This window comes from Silurus meridionalis, chromosome 15, assembly GCF_014805685.1.
Source record: "Silurus meridionalis isolate SWU-2019-XX chromosome 15, ASM1480568v1, whole genome shotgun sequence".
NCBI classification, from domain to species: domain Eukaryota; kingdom Metazoa; phylum Chordata; class Actinopteri; order Siluriformes; family Siluridae; genus Silurus; species Silurus meridionalis.
Genome location: NC_060898.1, coordinates 14,545,433 through 14,565,740, shown reverse-complemented (window position 1 = coordinate 14,565,740; position 20,308 = coordinate 14,545,433). Strand labels below are relative to the sequence as shown.

At 37.3% G+C, this 20,308-nt stretch overlaps 1 protein-coding gene across 5 annotated transcripts; it reads left to right on the top strand.

Annotated features, from left to right (window-relative positions):
• Positions 1 to 10: 10 nt before the first annotated feature.
• Positions 11 to 19,436, top strand: elmod1 (ELMO/CED-12 domain containing 1). 5 transcript variants are annotated; one of them, XM_046868428.1, is made up of 12 exons: positions 11 to 90; positions 543 to 598; positions 5,743 to 5,888; positions 5,983 to 6,011; positions 6,634 to 6,731; positions 7,174 to 7,303; positions 7,802 to 7,935; positions 8,545 to 8,613; positions 11,763 to 11,786; positions 13,612 to 13,662; positions 15,916 to 16,049; positions 17,094 to 19,436. In XM_046868428.1, exons 2-12 carry the CDS (start codon positions 582 to 584, stop codon positions 17,267 to 17,269), a joined length of 1,008 nt encoding a protein of 335 aa, XP_046724384.1. In that variant the 5' UTR covers positions 11 to 90; positions 543 to 581; the 3' UTR covers positions 17,270 to 19,436. The 5 variants fall into 5 exon arrangements, with proteins under 5 accessions (XP_046724384.1, XP_046724383.1, XP_046724385.1 ...); XM_046868429.1 differs by lacking the exon at positions 11 to 90 and adding an exon at positions 246 to 444; XM_046868427.1 differs by lacking the exons at positions 11 to 90; positions 13,612 to 13,662 and adding an exon at positions 12,099 to 12,149 and having other exon boundaries at positions 245 to 598.
• The last annotated feature ends 872 nt before the right edge of the window (positions 19,437 to 20,308 follow it).

Sequence of the window (20,308 nt, the reverse complement as noted above, 5' to 3'; positions counted from 1 at the left end):
CTATAGGGGATTAAGGGCGAGCCTGTTTGCGCATGCGCGCTAAAAATCGGCCAGGGCATTTTATCGCATAGGAACAAGAGCGATTTAGAGGTATTATTTTATTATTATTATTATTATTATTAAAAAAACGTTTGCGGCTTATTTAAACTAATTGCGATTTTTATTTATTTAGACGTTGCTATACCTTTGTTATGCGCTAATTCTGGGTCGTCTAATGCAATCCAAGATCATCTTGAGGAGCGTTTTACATTGGGCTGCATGATGAAGAAGCCTGATACATAATGTAGAACCTAATAGAAATGTGCAGGCTGTAAAGACGGTGCTTTGATAAAGGGGCACGTCTTTATCCGACCAATCATTTCCTGGGGAGGATGCATATTAAAAATAGTCGTGACAAGTAGTAAATTAACAGGCACTCAATAAAAGGGATGGAGTTCGGATAAGGTTGCGTTCGTTTGTAATGCTGCATCTGGTGTATGTGCTTAGTTATAGACTATTGCTTTCTTTTATTATTATTCCAGCATTTCTTTTTTTTTGCGCAGGTGATACAGCGGATAAATCTGGGATACTAAACAGTCGCCATGAAGCATTTTCTAAGGTAAGAGACGCCATCAGTATCATTATCCAACCTGCTGGCTTTATCACAGAGGGATCCATCTGCTTACCATCTTTTATTATATAAAGTTAAGGTTTAATGATCATTTTCATTTATCATTAGTATCATTTTTTAATTCAATTCATCTTCTCTTGATCAAAGCAAATATCATAATAAAGGAAAAATATCTGACTACCGTCTTAATTTATACAGAACTGGTTAATTGCAAGAGAAAAAAATCTTTCATCTTAATATAAATGATATCCTTTAAATATACAAGGTGATTAAAATATAACGTTAAAACTTTAACAGTGTGCAGTAGCATTACATAATTCATAGGCTGTAATCTTCTGCTGCTTCTTCTTTTGGCTTCTCCCATTAGGGGTCGCCACAGCGGATCATCCGTCTCCATAGCCCCCCTGTCCTCTACATCTGCCTCTTTTAACCCAACTACCTGCATGTCTTCCCTCACCACATCCATAAACCTCCTTCTTGGCCTTAATTTTTTCCTCCTTCGTGGAGGCTCCATCCTCAGCATTCTCCTACCGATATATACCCCATGTCCCTCCTCTGCACATGTCCAAACCATCTCAATCTCGCCTCCCTCACCTTGTCTCCAAAACGTCCTACATGCGCTGTCCCGCTAATAAACTAATTTCTAAACCTGTCCATTGTTGTCACTCCCAACGAAAACCTCAACATCTTCAGCTCTGCTACCTCCAGCTCCACCTCCTGTCTTTTACACAATGCCACTGTCACTGTCTCTAAACCAGACAACATCGCAGGTCTCACCACAGTACTATAAACTTTCCCTTTCACTCTTGCAGATACCCTACTATCACAAACCACTCCTGCCACTCTTCTCCACCCACTCCACCCTGCCTGCACTCTTTTCTTCACTTCTCTAACACACTCTCCATTACTTTGCACTGTTGACCCCAGGTACCTGAACTCATCCACCTTCTCCACCTCTTCTCCCTGCAACTGCATCACTCTACTGCCCTCCCTCTCATTCACACATGTACTCTGTCTTATTCCTACCGACTTTCATTCCCTTTCTCTCCAGCATGCACCTCCACCCCTCCAGGCTCTTCTCAACCTGCTCCCTACTCTCACCACAAATAACTATATCATCCGCAAACATCATAGTCTATGGAGACACATGTCTTACCTTGTCCGTCAACCTGTCTATTACCACTGCAAACAGGAAAGGGCTCAGAGCCGATCCTTGATGCAGTCCAACCTCTACCTTGAACCAGTCTGTCTTTCCCACTGCAAACTTCACTGCTGTCACACTGTCCTCATACATGTCTTGCATCACCTTCACATACTTCTGTCACACCTGACTTCCTCTTACGTTACCACAAATCCTCTCTTGGCACTCTGTTGTATGCTTTCTCCACAAACACACAATGCAACTCCTTCTGACCTTCTTTATACTTCTTAATCAACATTCTTAAAGCAAATAATGTGTCTATGGTGCTCTTCCTCAGCATGAAACCATACTGCTGCTCACAGATGGTCACCTCTTCTCTCAGCTTGGCTTCCACCACTCTTTCCCATAACTTAATGGTGTGACTGATCAACTTAATTCCCCTGTAGTTACTGCAGGTCTGCACATCTCCCTTTTTCTTAAAGATCAGTACCAGCAAACTCCTTATTCATTCCTCAGGCATCTTCTCACCTTCCAAAATCCTGTTAAACAATCTTGTTAAAAACTCCGCTGCCATCTCTCCTAAACATCTCCATGCTTCTACAGGTATGTCATCTGGTCCATCCGACCTCTGTTCCCTTCACCTACATGCCCATTTAAATCTGCCCCAATCACCAATCGTTCATTCCTAGGTACACCTTATACCACTTCATCTAACTCACTCCAGACTTTTCTTTCTCCTCCATCTCACAACCCACTTGTGGAGCATAAGCACTGATGACATTTATCATCACGCCTTCAACTTCCAGCTTCACGATCATCACCCTATCAGAAACTCTTTTCAACTCCACTACACTTATACTGTACTCTTCCTTCAGAATCACCCCTACACCATTTCTCTTTCCATCCACACTATGATAGAACAGTTTAAACCCACCTCCAATTTTCCTGGCCTTACTCCCTTTCCACCTGGTCTCCTGAACACACAACATATCTACCTTTCTCCTCTCCATCATATCAGCTAACTCTCTCAATTTACCAGTCATAGTACCAACATTTAAAGTACCAACCCTAACCACCACTCTCCTCCACTTCTCCTTTTTCTGCTGTCTCTGTAGACGTCTCTGTAGACGCCTTTTCCTCTTCGGCCAACAGTAGCCCAATTTCCACCGGTACCCTGTTGGCTAACGATACCTGTGGCGGTCGTTGGTAACCCAGGCCTTGACCGATTCAGTATGAAATTTTCTTTCGTAAACCGCATATTTGATTTGGCACGTTTTATGCTGGATGCCCTTCCTAACACAAGCCTCCCCATTTATTTGGGCTTGGGACTGGCACTAAGAGTGCACTTGCTTGTGCAACCCTAATGGCTGGGTTGATACATAGGCTGTAATATTATGATTATAACGTAGCACATAACACATGGAGGTTTGGTTACCATCACATGCTGAACAATGTAACCTAATTGCATCAAAATGTACTAATACTACATAAATGAATAAAAACTACTCTGTTAAAAAAAAAGAAACTAGAATTTTTTTTTTAAGAAAATAAATACAGCTTGTAGCAGTTAAAATTTAATGCCACCATTTGTACATACTGCTTTTAAACACACACACACACACACACACACACACACACACACACACACACACTCTGATCAGCCACCTGCTTTATATTGTGTAAGCCCCTCTTTTGCTGCCAAAGCAGCTCTGACCAATTGAGTCATGAACTCATTACCTCTGAAACTGCACTGTGGTTTCTAACACCAAGGCGTTAACAGTAGATCCTTTAAGTCCTGTAAGTTGCGAGGGGGCCCTTCTTGGATTTGACTTGTTTGCACAGCACATCCACATATTCTTGATCAGATAGAGATCTGGCTAATTTGGGGGCAAAGTCATCATTTTTAATTCATTGTTACTGTATGTGCCTCAGACTTTTCTTGAACGCTTCTTGTCTTGTGTCAGTGCACTTTATGCTGCTGACAGAGACCACTGCCACTAGAGAATACAGTTGACATAAAGGGGTTTTCTTGGTTTGCAATGTTTAGCTAGGTATTATATGTCAATTAAACATTTACAGAAATGCCAGGTTACCAAGAATTCCCTGCAGAACATTGCCATGAGAATCATGGCACCTCTGCCAGCTTGTCTTTTTCCCAATAGTGCATTTGGTGCCATATCTTTCCCAAGTAAGTGAGACACACATGCCCAGCTGTCCACATAATGTTAAAGAAAAAGTGATTCATCAGACCAGGGCACCTTCTTCACTGCTCCATGAACCAGTTCTTATGCTCACATGACCATTGTAGGTGTTTGGGTGATGGACTGGGGGGCTCCAATTGCTCTTCACCTAACTGGGATGCACAGTTGAAAAGATAATCATTGAAAGATAATTATGTAATTTTTTTCTGAGACTGTATTATAATAGTAAACTTAGTTAATCACTTTTATTGTCAAAATAAGTGGACATTTGCCTTTGGCTTCACAAAGGTATATAATACAAAAACATCTTGCATAACAACCCTAAAACAATACCAAATGACATAAAAACAGCAAAAAATTTAACATTTTACATTCAAAATTCACACACATACACCAACAAGCCATAACTTTAGGGCCACCACTCAGGCATAACATTATGACCACCTGCCTAATATTGTGTTGGTCCCCCTTTTGCTGCTAAAACAGTCCTGATCTATCAAGCATTAACAACATTAACTTATGCAGTTTTCCAGTCGTCTAGCAATCATAATATGGCCCTTGTTAAACATGTTTAAATCTTTACGCTTGCGCATTTTTCCAGCTTCTACCACATCAACTTTGAGGACAAAATGTTCACTTGAAACCTAATATGTCCCACACAATAACAGGTGCCATGATGAAAAGATATTCAGTGTTATTCACTTGACGTTCATAATGTTATAATGTCATAATGTTATTCCTGGTCGGTGTATATATACATTTCTATTTGTGAATGTACATTAAATATGTATTTATCCCTTTAAACATTCCTGAATCAGCATTCGATATTCTATCAGCATTTGGCACGAATTGATACACTGATTGATAAAAATAGATTTTTCCTCGCTTGTTCATCAACTGAAATTAAGTTTATAAGGGATGTGAAAACCCCCTAAAATACTCAAAGCTTTCTGTTTTACCTTTGATGCGTAAATATTGTTTAGCTGCCTTTGTATCTCACCTAAAATCGAACTTGCTGCCTGAGACAATTTAACTTTTTTTTGACACTCAGATTTCCATACAATGTAGTCATATTGAAAGATGCCTTTTTTCAAAGAATACTCTATGTTTTCATCAAAAATAAGGTGGAAATCTATACATATTGCTAAATTATTAAAACTGCTGACTCTTCCAACCCGGTGTCCATCAAGTGTCAAGGGTTGCAATTGCTCACATTCAAAGTATTAGTACTAATAACTAATTTCTTAGTTTACGTTCATCTCAAGTGCATTCAGCTGGTTACAAACTGATTACAAAATGATTTCTTATTAAAAAAGATCATTTAACATTATTATACTTGATGTGCAATGACCCATTTTTGATGGAGCCTTTCATACTGTACATTTTAATAATTAGTTTGGCTGGTTTATAGCCCACTTATGGCTCGCAATGTCCCAGATGAGCCTCTGATGTCGTGTTTTAACATAAGACACAAAAAAAATAAAATAAATAAAAATAAAATGTGGTTCTACGTTGTGCTTGTTCTAAAATATCTTGAGTAGCACTGACAGATTACTGTAATGATTGGATTTCCCAATGTTTTATGTTAATATCATCTCATGTTGTGGCTCATGGATCATGGCTGTAGTGTATTGTCTCTGGCTTACTAGCTTTCTTAGAATGACTCTTGGTATGACTCTGCCCCCTAACCATGGACTGATTAAAACAAGGTGAAAACAAGGTCTTCTCTCTCTCTCTCTCTCTCTCTCTCTCTCTCTCTCTCTCTCTCTCTCTCTCTCTCTCCATCACAGGGTGCTGACCCAATTTCTGGTGTTTCTGTACTGCAAATGTTTATGGCGAGGTTTGAAGTTTATCGCCAGGAAGGTGACCGGTAGATGTGAACTGCAAAGGATCTGCTACAACAACAAGCCTGGTGCTCGCCGGACCCTCAAGATCGGTAATAAATCAAACAGTCATGCAACACACTAGATTGTAGAACAATAAAACTACAGGTGAAGAGTGTATTCAAATATATATATATCTTTTTGCAGAATCCTCACTCAAATGTTCTAAAAATCAGGTAAGTCATGTGTCACAGCATAACATGTTACAAAAATGTTTGTATGGCACAAATTTGGCTACACACAGCTAATTTGCATAATGAAAAAATGGTACACAGGAAATATGTCAAGACACTTAGCACCAGCTGAATTGTCTGTGCAGCCTGATTTGAGATCAGATTGACTGGGTGGGTGTGGCCTAAAATATTATTTTGAGCATGCTTAATTCTAAAATTGAATTTCCATTAGAACGGAACCACACTAACTGCAAAAATAAATTAACCCACAAGGTTGTATTGGGATACATTAGCTGGGTTTTAGCTAACATTTGACTCGCTATCTAACACTTGTTAGTTTTAGTTGAAAGCTCTGATGTGAGAATATTACTCATGCTTTTGTCAAGCTACACCCAACCACTTTTTCCCTACAAGGAGCAAGTTGGGTTTTTTGTTTTTTTAACTACATATTTTGGACATTGACAAGTATATTGTGCAGACTGTATGTTACTGATTGGAAGGTTGTGGAGTTCAAACCCCATAAACCTTAAATGAAAAACCTTAAAAAAAAATGCAAATGACTATGGATAAGGCCACCTGCTACATGCCATAAATGTAAAAATTTCTTTGTGTTCTACCTCATCAGCTTCTGCAGAATGCTCTCAGTGTACACCCAGATGCTGTTGAGAAGACCATAGATGACATCATGACCCTGAAAAAGATCAACCCAGACACAAATCCACAGTAAGAACATTGAACTCTAAACCTAAGTACAGAGGTAGAGGGAAGGTGATGACAAATCAAGTAAAAATGTTATGGAATTCTAATCACTGAAATGTGATAGCTAATCATAAATATCTCATTAGATATTCTGTTTTCCTAGTCTTTTCATTAAATTAAAAATAAATTTCTAAACCTATCGAGCTGCTCTTTTACAGCGAGGTTAGCATTTAGTATCAAAGAAGTGCACATGGATTGCTAAATAGTTATCTCAACACTGTAGCTTAGATGTATTCTTCAAGAATTCTTTGAAGGCCACAGAGTTTTTTCGAATGTCAGGTGGGACCAGCTTGGCCACTGCACTGTTTATCTGTATATGCCATCATATAGAAGATTAAGGCTTTAGTACAGTTTATATTTTAACAGTACAGACCTATAACGCTAACATGGCTGTGTTTTCCTTTAGATTGGCCATCTCTCTGCAGGCGAGCCTGTTCCAGATCGTGGGCTACAGGAACCTGGTGCTGGAGGTAGAGAAGCTGCGCAGGGAGCCATATGACTGTGAAAATCCAGAGCATGAAGAGATGCTAATGAAGGTTATTATTTGTAATTTTTTTGTAGAATATGTTGTTTAAGAATAAACCAAAAATGCTATTGGTACAATTATCTACATTGATAAAATGATGAAATTAAATAATTTTGGTGTAACAAATTTCAACTTGCAAATTTTTCGTAGTGTAGGTTCTATGCCCAATGTAGTGAGCATGTATAGTGAATAGAAAGATATTTAGCTTTACTGCATACTGCTAAATTAATAGAAATGGTTCTTCCTGCACATGAACACGTTTAAGATGGTTGATGAAATTGTAAACCTAGTGCAATATCAGGACGATAAAATATCATTAAAAAGCAAAAGTGAGAACTAAACTCAGGCATTGTTTTATGAAAAATTACCTTGATTTCTTTTGAGTGAAACTACTAGTAATGTTCAGTATACGCATTACAAATGTTTATGAATAGTGATGTAAGTAGGATTTAACTGCACTTCATATCTTTGGGATTTTCAAATCTGATGTGTGTGTTTTTTTGTGCAGCTGTGGAAGACACTTCGTCCTGATTCGGCCCTCACTGGGCGCATCTCTAAGCAGTGGTGTGAAATTGGCTTTCAAGGAAGTGACCCCAAAACTGATTTTAGGGGCATGGGGTTATTGGGTTTGCACAACCTACTGTGAGTCTAAATATTATTTCACAAGATTATATTAGAATGAATGAATGAATTGATTTATTGTTTATGCAATATTTATGGTTGCATGTGTTTCTGTGGTTGCTGTAGTGCAGGTACTGGATACACTGCTTGGTTTCAAAGTAATGCACATGACTTTTTTAAATATTAAAGCGGTAGTGATTGAACAATGATTACTGTATAATTTTTTTTAACTCTGTTGTATAGTATAATGTCTTAGAATTTATGTATTTACAGCTAGGATTTTCAGGCAGATAACATTAAGGTCAGTGCAGTAGGTGCCCTTAAGTGTAAAAAATTAAACATGAGCAGGTATAAAATGTCTTACATGTCATTCGGGTGTTTTTATTTTAAAGCACTTTGGTATAAAAGGCGTTCTAGTTTAACTAAGAATTCTTCTTTGAAAAAAAAACTAAATTAGTATATTTGTCAGGAAACGCCTTACCGCTCTGCTTCCCCATCACTTGTGCATAGTGTTCACAGAAATATTGCTGTAATTAGCCGTAGTGGCACCACTGCAATTACGCTTCATCATTTATAATGCAGTTTAATCAGAGGTTGTGTTCCTTTGTCCTATTTCATTTATTCTAATAGGTATTTTGCAGAGCACGACAAAGCCGCTGCTCTCCAAGTGCTGCACGACTCTCTCCAGCCCAAACACAGGTCCGATAATCCTCTCTGTCGCCTGCCTAAGCCTGCTGTCTTTGCTGTGTGCACGTATTTTGTATTTAATTTTTTTACTATTTTAGCTCTTTAATAATGCCAATTCAGAAGACGAGGTCATGCTAACAATTTTCTGCTCAGTTTAGAAGCAGTTTATATTTGTAAAGCCCCCTGCTGACTGAGAGCTGAATTGCAGTAAATGCAATTATATGATTAATACAGGTACTATATATATATATATATATATATATATATATATATATATATATATATATATATATATATATATATATAAACACTTTTAAATGTCACAAGCAGTATCCATTTGTCCAATAGAACAAGACACACAGCAGTTACCTTACACCAGGCTATTTAACTAGGCTATTTAAATGTAAGGCTATTTAAGCTGTGAGGGGAAACATCTGTTCAGTTTGTAGACATGAGTGTTTAATATTTGTGTGACACCTGTATTAAAACAATTTAAAACAGTGTATTTTAGCAGAAAAGAGAGGGGCATGGAATCTGTGCCTGTAAGTTTCAATGAAGGAGGAGTGGCCTCTGTTCATGTAAGTCATAATATAAGAGGCGTGGCCGCAGGTCCTGTAAGTTTCAGGAAAGGAGTTTTGGCCGCTGTGCTTGTAAAACACAGTGAAGGAGGTGTGGCTGCTGTGCTTATAAGTCTCTTTGAAAGGGGCATGGCCTTGGTGCTTATCTCAGTGAAAGATGCGTGGCATCTCTGTCACTAACCCTAAGCCTACATAATCTTTTTGTTTGTTATAATTAATATTGTTTAGGAAATAAAATAACGATGATTTATAGTTAGTCAACTCGATAGGAATGTAAAAAAAAAGGAAATAATTAATAGAGTATGAAATATATTAATTATTAAAGTGTTTAGTCAACTGTGCAGTGTGCACTGTATGGCCAAAGTTTTGTGAACACCTGACCATCTGCCTATCCACAAATTTGGAAATCCACTGTCATTTACAGTAGAATGTCTTTTGTAAGCTGTAACATTACAATTTCTCTAATCTTGTTGAGCATTGAAGTAAAAAAAGATGTGGCTTGACAATTTTGGATTGGAAATAATCAATTGACCTGCCAAGAGCACTGACTCTGACCCCACTATACGTCATTGGGATTACATATTTGTCATCGGTAAAATTCCTAGAAGAATTAATTCATGCTTATAGGTGTGATGGTCCTATGTCCAAAAAAACTGGCCATATACAGTGCATCTGGAAATTTCACAACACTTCACTTTTTCCACATTTTCTTATGTTATAACATATATTCCAAAATAAGTTAATTATCCTTTTATCCTATTATCTTTATTCTATCAAAATTCTACAAACAATGCCTTATAATGACAATGTGAAAAAGGTTTGTTTGAAATCTTTGCAAATGTATAAAAAATTAAAAAAACAAAAAAAAACATACATGTACAAGTTTTCACAGCCTTTGCCATGACCCCTCAAAATTAAGCTGCATCCTGTTTCCACTGATCTTTCTTAAGTTGTTTGTACATCTTGATAGGAGTCCAACTGTGGTAAATTCAGTTGATTGGACATGATTTGGAAAGGCACACACCTGTCTAAATAAAGGTCCCACAATTAACAGTTCATGTCAGAGCACAAACCAAGCTGTAAAGTCCAAAGGATTGTCTGTAGAGCTCAGAGACAGGGTTGTATTGAGGCAGAGATATAGGGAAAAAAATGTCTGCAGCATTGAAGGACCCAATGAGCACAGTGGCCTCTATCATCTGAATACAATGGAAATGGAAAGTAAATGTAAGTAAGTTTGGAAACACCAAGACTTTTCCTAGAGTGGGCTGCCCAGCCAAACTGAGCTATCAGGGAGAAGGGCTTTAGTCATGGAGGTGACCAAGAACCCGATGGTCACTCTGAAAGAGCTTCAGCGTTTCTTTGTGGAGAAAGGAGAACCTTCCAGAAGAACAACGCTTTCACAGCACTCCAGCAATCAGGTCTATATGGTAGAGTGGCTAGACAGAAGCCACTCCTCAGTAAAAGGCACATGAAGTTTGCCAAAAGGCACCTGAAAGGCTTTCAGACTATAAGAACAAAGATTGAACTTTTTAGCCTAAATGCCAAGCGTCACGTCTGAAGGATACCAGGCACCGTGGCATCATCATGCTGTGGGGATTGTATTGGACAGGTGATGAACGGTGCCTTGTTTCCTCCAGACCTGACCTATTTAATACCATCCCTACAGTGAAGCATGGTGGTGGCAGCATCATGTTGTAGGGATGCCTTTTAGTGGCAGGAGCTGGAAAAATAGTCTGGATTGAGGAAAAAATGAATGCATTAATGTACAAGAGACATCTTTGATGAAAACCTGCTCCAGAGTGCGCTGGACTTCAAACTTGGGTGACAGTTCATCAGGACAATGATCCTAATCACACTGCCAAGATAACAAAGGAGTGGCTACGGGACATCTATGTGAGTGTCCTTGAGTGGCCCAGGGGGAGCCCAGACTTGAACCCGAGTGAACATCTCTGGAGAGATCTGAAAATGTCTGTTCACAGACGTTCCCCATTCCATTCATTTTCCTGATGGAGAATGGGAAAAACTGCCCAAATATTGGTGTACCAAGCTTGTAGCATCATACTCAAAAAGACTTGAACAGAGCTTTAACAACCTATTAAGCAAAGGCTGTGAATACTTATGTACATGTGATATTTTTTCGTTTTCAATTTTCAATAAATATGGAAAGATTGAAAACATTAAAACAAGGATTTTTTTTTTTCTGTCATTAAGGGGTGGTGTTTGTAGAATTTTGAGGAAAAAAATTAATTTAATCTATTTGGCAAAAAGACTGTAACATAACAAAATGTGGAAAAGTGAAGCGCTGTGAGTACTTTCCGGATGCACTGTACTGTACAAAAACTACCTTTTGCATTATGAAACATGTCTAAGGCCATCAACAGTTTTACATTGCAGACATTGTCCATAAGTCACCCTTTGTTTTTGCAGAAACGTCTCAGTCTGCTGATTAGTACACAGCTGTGGATGAGATTTGACAGGTTTAGCATGCTCTGTCACCACGCATCACATCTATCAACACCTTTCTTTTCTGTTTTTCTCGTTCATTTATTTTTGTTGTTTTTGTCATCGCTTTGTCATGTGCAGGAACATTTCCAAAGAGGAAGCCAGGTACACCATCTTTACTCTCTCTGTAAGAAGTCCATTTCAACATTCTTCTTTTTTGTATTGAAATCTTACTGTATCTCTTTTTCTTCTCTATGTCTTAATCTCACCTCACTGTAAAAAAACACAAAGGCATTACGCATCATTGTAGCAGTGGTTAGTAGCAGTGAATGCTTTCTTTTTTTTTTTGCCTGTCTAATTGTTGTGTTGTATGTGTGTGTGTTTTGCTCTGTATGTTGTATGGATTCTGTTATTTTACGAAGGATAAGGCTTTGTGGACATGCTTTTTCCCTGTTTAACGTTTCTGTTTGCCCACAGTAATATGAGCAAAGCTGAGTGGGAGAAGCAGAAATTCGACAAAGCTATCGGGTGAGTCCAATGTGTCAGTGCAACTGTAGGCCAAAATTGAGCATTTTGTGAGAGTTTTGCTTCACTGTAAATCCTGCAGTCTGCGCAGTAGCTGTTAGCATTCTGTCTCCATCCTCCAGGCTTTGTGTGAGGATTTAGTGATTTCAAGTGCAGCACTGCAGCCTGTCATCAGCTTTCAGCATGCATTAGAACTCATGCAGGCTGTGAAGCACATACCCGTAAAGACACACACATGAATGCATACACACTAGGGATTTTAGATTCACTGATTCGCATTTATGCATCAGCATAAAAGTTGTAAAGCAATAATGTACAAGAGACATCTTTGATGAAAACCTGCTCCAGAGTGCGCTGGACTTCAAACTTGGGTGACAGTTCATCAGGACAATGATCCTAATCACACTGCCAAGATAACAAAGGAGTGGCTACGGGACATCTATGTGAGTGTCCTTGAGTGGCCCAGGGGGAGCCCAGACTTGAACCCGAGTGAACATCTCTGGAGAGATCTGAAAATGTCTGTTCACAGACGTTCCCCATTCCATTCATTTTCCTGATGGAGAATGGGAAAAACTGCCCAAATATTGGTGTACCAAGCTTGTAGCATCATACTCAAAAAGACTTGAACAGAGCTTTAACAACCTATTAAGCAAAGGCTGTGAATACTTATGTACATGTGATATTTTTTCGTTTTCAATTTTCAATAAATATGGAAAGATTGAAAACATTAAAACAAGGATTTTTTTTTTTCTGTCATTAAGGGGTGGTGTTTGTAGAATTTTGAGGAAAAAAATTAATTTAATCTATTTGGCAAAAAGACTGTAACATAACAAAATGTGGAAAAGTGAAGCGCTGTGAGTACTTTCCGGATGCACTGTACTGTACAAAAACTACCTTTTGCATTATGAAACATGTCTAAGGCCATCAACAGTTTTACATTGCAGACATTGTCCATAAGTCACCCTTTGTTTTTGCAGAAACGTCTCAGTCTGCTGATTAGTACACAGCTGTGGATGAGATTTGACAGGTTTAGCATGCTCTGTCACCACGCATCACATCTATCAACACCTTTCTTTTCTGTTTTTCTCGTTCATTTATTTTTGTTGTTTTTGTCATCGCTTTGTCATGTGCAGGAACATTTCCAAAGAGGAAGCCAGGTACACCATCTTTACTCTCTCTGTAAGAAGTCCATTTCAACATTCTTCTTTTTGTATTGAAATCTTACTGTATCTTTTTCTTCTCTATGTCTTAATCTCACCTCACTGTAAAAAAACACAAAGGCATTACGCATCATTGTAGCAGTGGTTAGTAGCAGTGAATGCTTTCTTTTTTTTTTGCCTGTCTAATTGTTGTGTTGTATGTGTGTGTGTTTTGCTCTGTATGTTGTATGGATTCTGTTATTTTACGAAGGATAAGGCTTTGTGGACATGCTTTTTCCCTGTTTAACGTTTCTGTTTGCCCACAGTAATATGAGCAAAGCTGAGTGGGAGAAGCAGAAATTCGACAAAGCTATCGGGTGAGTCCAATGTGTCAGTGCAACTGTAGGCCAAAATTGAGCATTTTGTGAGAGTTTTGCTTCACTGTAAATCCTGCAGTCTGCGCAGTAGCTGTTAGCATTCTGTCTCCATCCTCCAGGCTTTGTGTGAGGATTTAGTGATTTCAAGTGCAGCACTGCAGCCTGTCATCAGCTTTCAGCATGCATTAGAACTCATGCAGGCTGTGAAGCACATACCCGTAAAGACACACACATGAATGCATACACACTAGGGATTTTTAGATTCACTGATTCGCATTTATGCATCAGCATAAAAGTTGTAAAGCAATAATTTGTGACCAATATTGTATATGCAAATTGACTTCTTCTCACTAAACTATTGAATATACGTAAGTGAATATGACAGATCACAATACTACAGAGACCAAGGCATATCATTAGAGTCACATAGAATCCAGATTAACATGGCAGAGGTAGAACTGCAATGAATCGCGTTGTGTATCGTACATCATAGAGGTAAATCATATCGTATCTTCATGCATGTGTGGAAATGCACATTCCTAATACACACAAACACCTTGTTGGCAGCTATTTTTATTTTTCATAAGAATGGCATGCTCAAGAAGTTATGACATGCCATATGATATCATCGACAATTTTGCATATTTATCAAAAGTCATAACGATCTCCACACCAAAACTTGTTCTCTGAAATAGGAAGAATTAAATCCTTTATGGTTTTATATTAAAAACCTGTGAGGATTTTCTCATTTAGATGCAAGAGTAATACTGAAATCGGACATAGCTGCTGGGTGAGAAGCCCTGGAGCAGGCTGGAATTCCAGATGTTTAGTGGCGTTGAGGTCAGGGCTCTGTGCAGTCCACTTGATTTCTTCTACATCAATTTTGGCAAATCGTTTCTTCATGGAGCTTGTTTTGTGCAAGGGAAATTGTAATGCTACAGCTTTTCTTTGGTAAATGTAGACAATGTCATTACTATTGAAGTCTACTTTAATGAAAATTCCTCCATAAAACATAAAAAAAAAAATATCCTCAGTAAATGTTTATTTAGAGATGTGCTGATGTTTAATACTTCTTTTATTACTAAGATTTTATTATTTCTTCATCCGTCCAAACAACACTGGTGTTCTCTTTGAGTGTGTTTATTGTTTGGTACAATATCTGGCCAAAAGTATCTGGACATTCAAACATCACACCCATATGTGGGCCTACTCAAAATTCGTAGAATTTTCGAAAAGGTATTTATATGCTGTAGAATTACACTAAAAATAATAAGCTCAAAGCTGTTTTAATATGACAGTGTCCACAAAGTGAGATTAATAAAGACATAAAAGTCAAGAAGTGGAAGTTTACTGGTTGGATTGCATGTTGTATTGATCTGAAGGTTGATCAGGTATGATCAGAAGGTTGTGAATTCAAATCCCAGCACCACCAAGCTGCTATTGGGCCTTTTTGACAAGGCATTAAATCCTTAACACAGCTCAGTTTTATAAATCAGATAAGTGTAAGTTGCTCTGGATAAGCCTGTCTGTCAAATGCCATACATGTAAGGCATATTTTGAAAAAGAATAGAAGAAATCGAGTTGCCAGCATAGAACACTTAGCACAACATTGAACACCAGGTGAGCACCTGACCTTAGTAATGCTCTTGTGGATTAAGGTGTAAATCCAATAGCTACACTACAAAATCATTTGGAAAGCCTTTTCATTAGGGTGGAAGCTGAACAAATTCTATATTATTTACCAAAATATGAACGCATATGATGAGCTACTTACACAACTTAAATATAAATTAGGTTATATTAATTCCAAGCTTGAATATTTTTGCCTCTGCCGTTATTGCAGCATGTATTGTTCTAATGTTTACTTTTTGATTCAGCTCTTTTATGTGAACTTTTGGAACTAACTCATGTTTGTGAAGTTGCATTTCAGTTGGCCTTGGGTAATGCATTTTATGTCTGGTTTTGAGTAAAAGAATAAATAAATAAGAAAAAGTGTACCATGTGATTATCTTTATAATGTATTAGTATTATATTTTTTATTAATGATTTTATAAAAGTGAACACATTCTCCAAAAAATCTAGTAAATCTTATCTGAGTTGTTTGTTGCACAGTATAAAACGTTAGTCCTTACCATCTTAGATCCTAGATTTTGTGTTGGAAAATGTAATTCCGCTCAATAGGCAGGATTTAGCAATGAGTAATTTTAGTGAAAATGAGGTCTAACAAAAAGGACTTGATGTGTTTTAACGCAGGTATTCCTTCGCCATAGTTGGCATCAACATCACAGACCTGGCCTACTCCATGCTGGTGAACGGAGCTCTAAAGACTCATCTGTACAATGTGGCACCTGAGATGCCAAGCCTGATGCACTTTCAGCAGACCTTTTGTACGTTATATATTTCTAACTCTACGCTGGACCTTTGAGATTTTTATGTTTGCTGAGCAAGCCTTTTCAAATAAATTTAGGCTGAGCATTACAGAAGAAAACTATGCATCATAAAGAGCAAAGTAAAATTTGATCAAAAACCCATTTACTACTAGCTTTACTTTTTTTTTCTGTCTTTGACTTGAACATATTTCCTAATCATAACCAAGAGTTGAACTCACATAAAAAAGGCAAATACACAAGATGCATAGAATAAATGTCTTTAAATCAAATGTAAATTGCAACATACACACACATATATATATATATATATATATATATATATATATATGTGTGTGTGTGTGTGTGTGTGTGTGTGTGTGTGTGTGTGTGTGTGTGTGTGTGTGTGTGTGTGTGTGTGTGTAATATATATGTGTGTGTGTGTGTGTGTGTGTGTTGCCATTTACCAGTTTCATGGCTCAGTGTATAGTTAATTTTGCCTCGTATTTCTCACATAGATGTTAATTGCTTGTTTCTACCTTTTGGATATTTTGAACATTTGTGGGGGGCTTTTTTCTTCTTGCCCTAAAAACTACACCATTAAGGACACTTTCCTTTTGGCATATTTGATTTAAAGACATTTATTCTATGCATCTTGTGTATTTGCCTTTTTCATGTGAGTTTTATACATAAGCAGGTGGTCATAATGTTATACCTGGTCTGTGTATGTAACTATATATATATATATATATATATATATATATATATATATATATATATATATATATATATATATATATATATATATATATATACCATTAAGGGTGAGATTTGTGTACTAAGAATGAACAAAAAAAACATAAGAAAAGCACAGCTAGTTAGAAAACAGAGATATCACAATATGGAAACTTATGTTTATTACAATATGTATATCTTAATGTAGTCTTGTACTTTTATTAGTGCTATGAAATATTATCACTGTCTCCAGTGTCAGTGCTTTCAGTAAAAGGTTTTACAACAGAGGAAATGTTGCTTTGGTTTAATAATTGTTTTCTGTCTTTTTAGGCTATCTGATGCAGGAGTTCCATCAGTTCTGGATCGAGGAGGATCCAAGCGACATCATGGAGTTCAACCGAGTGCGCAGCAAGTTCCACAAGCGTGTGCTGAAACAGCTGAAAAATCCTGACATGGCACTGTGCCCTCATTTCACTGCCTCCGACCTTCACCTTGTCAACCTGTAGCTCCTCCTCCCATCCCTCACCTCTGACCTTTTACCATTCTCCACTATGTCCGAGCTTTCTGTCATCACTGCCGACACACACACACACACACACACACACACACACACACACACACACACACACACACACACAGAAGTCAGTATTCATGGCTGCACTGCTCTCTTCGTCAGACATGTAGTAAGCTCACATCACCAGCATCACTGAAGACCACAGCGATTGTACACCTGCACAACATTACCTTTGCCGAGCTTAACACACCTTTTTTTCGACTTCCCAGTGCAATTGAGATGTGCGTAACACTGCGACATCGCAAAAGAGTATTTCAAATCTGATTGGATAATGTGAGCCAATGCTGCATATAACGCAGCAAGTCAATGAGGGCTTGTTAAAACAGTATTGGAATGCAGCCGGTTTCAGAAAATTTCCTTTGCATTTGATGCAGCATTAACACTGTAATATTAATTGTTTGGTTTTAAAGCAAAAATCCACCCTGGATGATTTGCATTTCATTTATTTTACGATTAATTTGATCTTTCATTGCATCCAGGGTTTATTTTACACTGAAATTACAAAAGAATTTTATTTTAGGTTAAGCATCTTCCATTTACATTTTTGAAATTTCTCTTTGGTAAGTAACATTACCCACAATGCCATTCAACTCGGTGCTCCAGGGGCTGTAGTGGGCTTTGATGGGATTTGGCCCTTGCTTCATCTGTTTTTAAAGAGTATAATGCAGTCCTTTAGTCTGTTTACATTTACTCAGAACAGTAATTCACAGTCATTATTGGCGGCAGTAGTTAGTGAGTACTGGCCGTTTAAGTTCAAACTAGTCTATGAACTCATTGATTCCACCATCAACGACATTGTGCTTATTATCTAATAGCTTACAAACTAGAGGAGATCATTGCAACTACACCATGTAGCCTTATTTCATCCTGGAAATTTGTAATGTATTTGCTAATTCTGTGTTGATTTTATCATTAATGTCATCACTTTATAATTCTCTAACTTTTTTAACGAAAATAAAGCAGCATACTACAAATTAGGAGGATGCTGCAGGATGGACTTTCCCTCACTTTCTTCTTCTTTATCCGATATTCAGTGTCATTTGTGAGCTACAGGCTCCCTATTGACCAGTAGGTAGAGCCTTTTACAGTCCAGTGTGACAGGACAAACAAACGAGCTATGGTGATAAAGAGATAAAAACATGCTAAGGGAATTAACAGACACAGTAGTGCTCATACAGACATTTACAGTGTATATAGTGTGTGTGTGTCGCACATATATATATATATATATATATATATATATATATATATATATATATATATATATATATATATATATATATAAAGCTATTTGTGGTTTTTCACATTTTTACAACAAACTTTACCCGGAGAACATTTGCTGCCAAGTTAAAACCGTTGCCAAAATTTGTAATAGTGAGCATTTTGTGAACATCATTGTACACTTCATGCTGCTTTGGTGTTAATGTAAAGTTGTGGAATGTTCTGGGGTTTTTTATTTTTTATTTTTCTAGACACCAAAGCAATAAGTGACATTTGTAGAGTCTGTATTTATTTGCCCAGGCATAGTATTTACTCTAGTACTACATAAGCCAATAACTACGTAGAGTATTCTTTGCTTTCTATGCTTCTTTTTTTTATACAGTCATGTTTCTTTTCCTGTCTAAACCCCTTAAACTAGACACACAGGTTTTGCACGGTTACTTTGATTTGCCTGTGAGATTTAAGTTTATCTTTTTATTCCTTTCATTTATTTATTAATTCATAAATTTTTTCACGCTGTTCCGACAAGTTGCTTACAGTGCTAATGTCTACGCTTTTAGAAGTGTAGAAGTAATGCATTCTGTGGTGTTTCAAAGCTACAATCAACTACACAAGTCCTGATAAGTATTCCTTATATAAGGAATTAGGCTTACATACTGCTTATAATGAATTCGATTTTATCCTCATAATGAAGGGTCATCTGTGTGCATGGCTGAGTATTTATCGCTTTGTCTTTCTCTCTTATTGAATTATTGGATCAGAGGAAGTGCTTTAGTGGCCAAAAGATTATGTCATGAAATTAACTTGTGCAATGTGAACGGTGCTTTTAAAATTCATTATCAAAGCTATATATGTGTAATAAAAATGATATGGAAGGATTTTGTTTTTTTTGCACTTTATTTTAATCATACAATTAACCCACTGACTCAGTACTCTCTTTGAGTTAATACTCAAGTAATAGAGATGGCATCATTATTTTTATATAACCTCTGTATATTACAGAATAATAATACAGTGAAACGAAACATAAAGATATGGTTACATAAGTATAATAATTTTGTGACCATTGACACTGTTACTGCAGTTTATTTTCTTCCTTTATATATATGTTCAGATATGTAAAAATGTAAGGACCCTGTCATTGAATTCTATGGTTCTATACATTATAGCATATTAAATATCTGGACCGTTACAGGTCTTAAAACCAGGTAAATACCACCTCGGGTATATGAACAATATGTGAGTGTCATTTTTTCTGAAATGGAAAAGCCGTGTTTAAAAAACTAAGTACACCTTATGATAACTTGTAAAATCACTATTAAGAGCAATAACTAAAAGTTATTGTGTTCTGTCTGACTTTATCAGTCTTACACATCATTGTGAAGGAATTTTGCTTAAAACTCTTCTCTACATCGTTGCTTCAGTTCAGTGAGGTGTGAGGGCATTACTTTTATTTTCACATGACTGTATGTCCTATTCTCCTCACACCAAAGCCATTTACCAGCAATTTAAATTTAATTAAAGAATTTATTCATTTTTAGTTACATAAATTGGTAACTATTGTGGTGAGAGGAGGGAGCAGGTTGAGAAGAGCCTGGAGAGGTGGAGGTACGTGCTGGAGAGAAGGGGAATGAAAGTCAGTAGGAGTAAGACAGTACATGTGTGTGAATGAGAGGGAGGGCAGTGGAGTGGTGCGGTTGCAGGGAGAAGAGGTGGAGAAGGTGGAGGAGTTTAGGTACCTGGGGTCAAC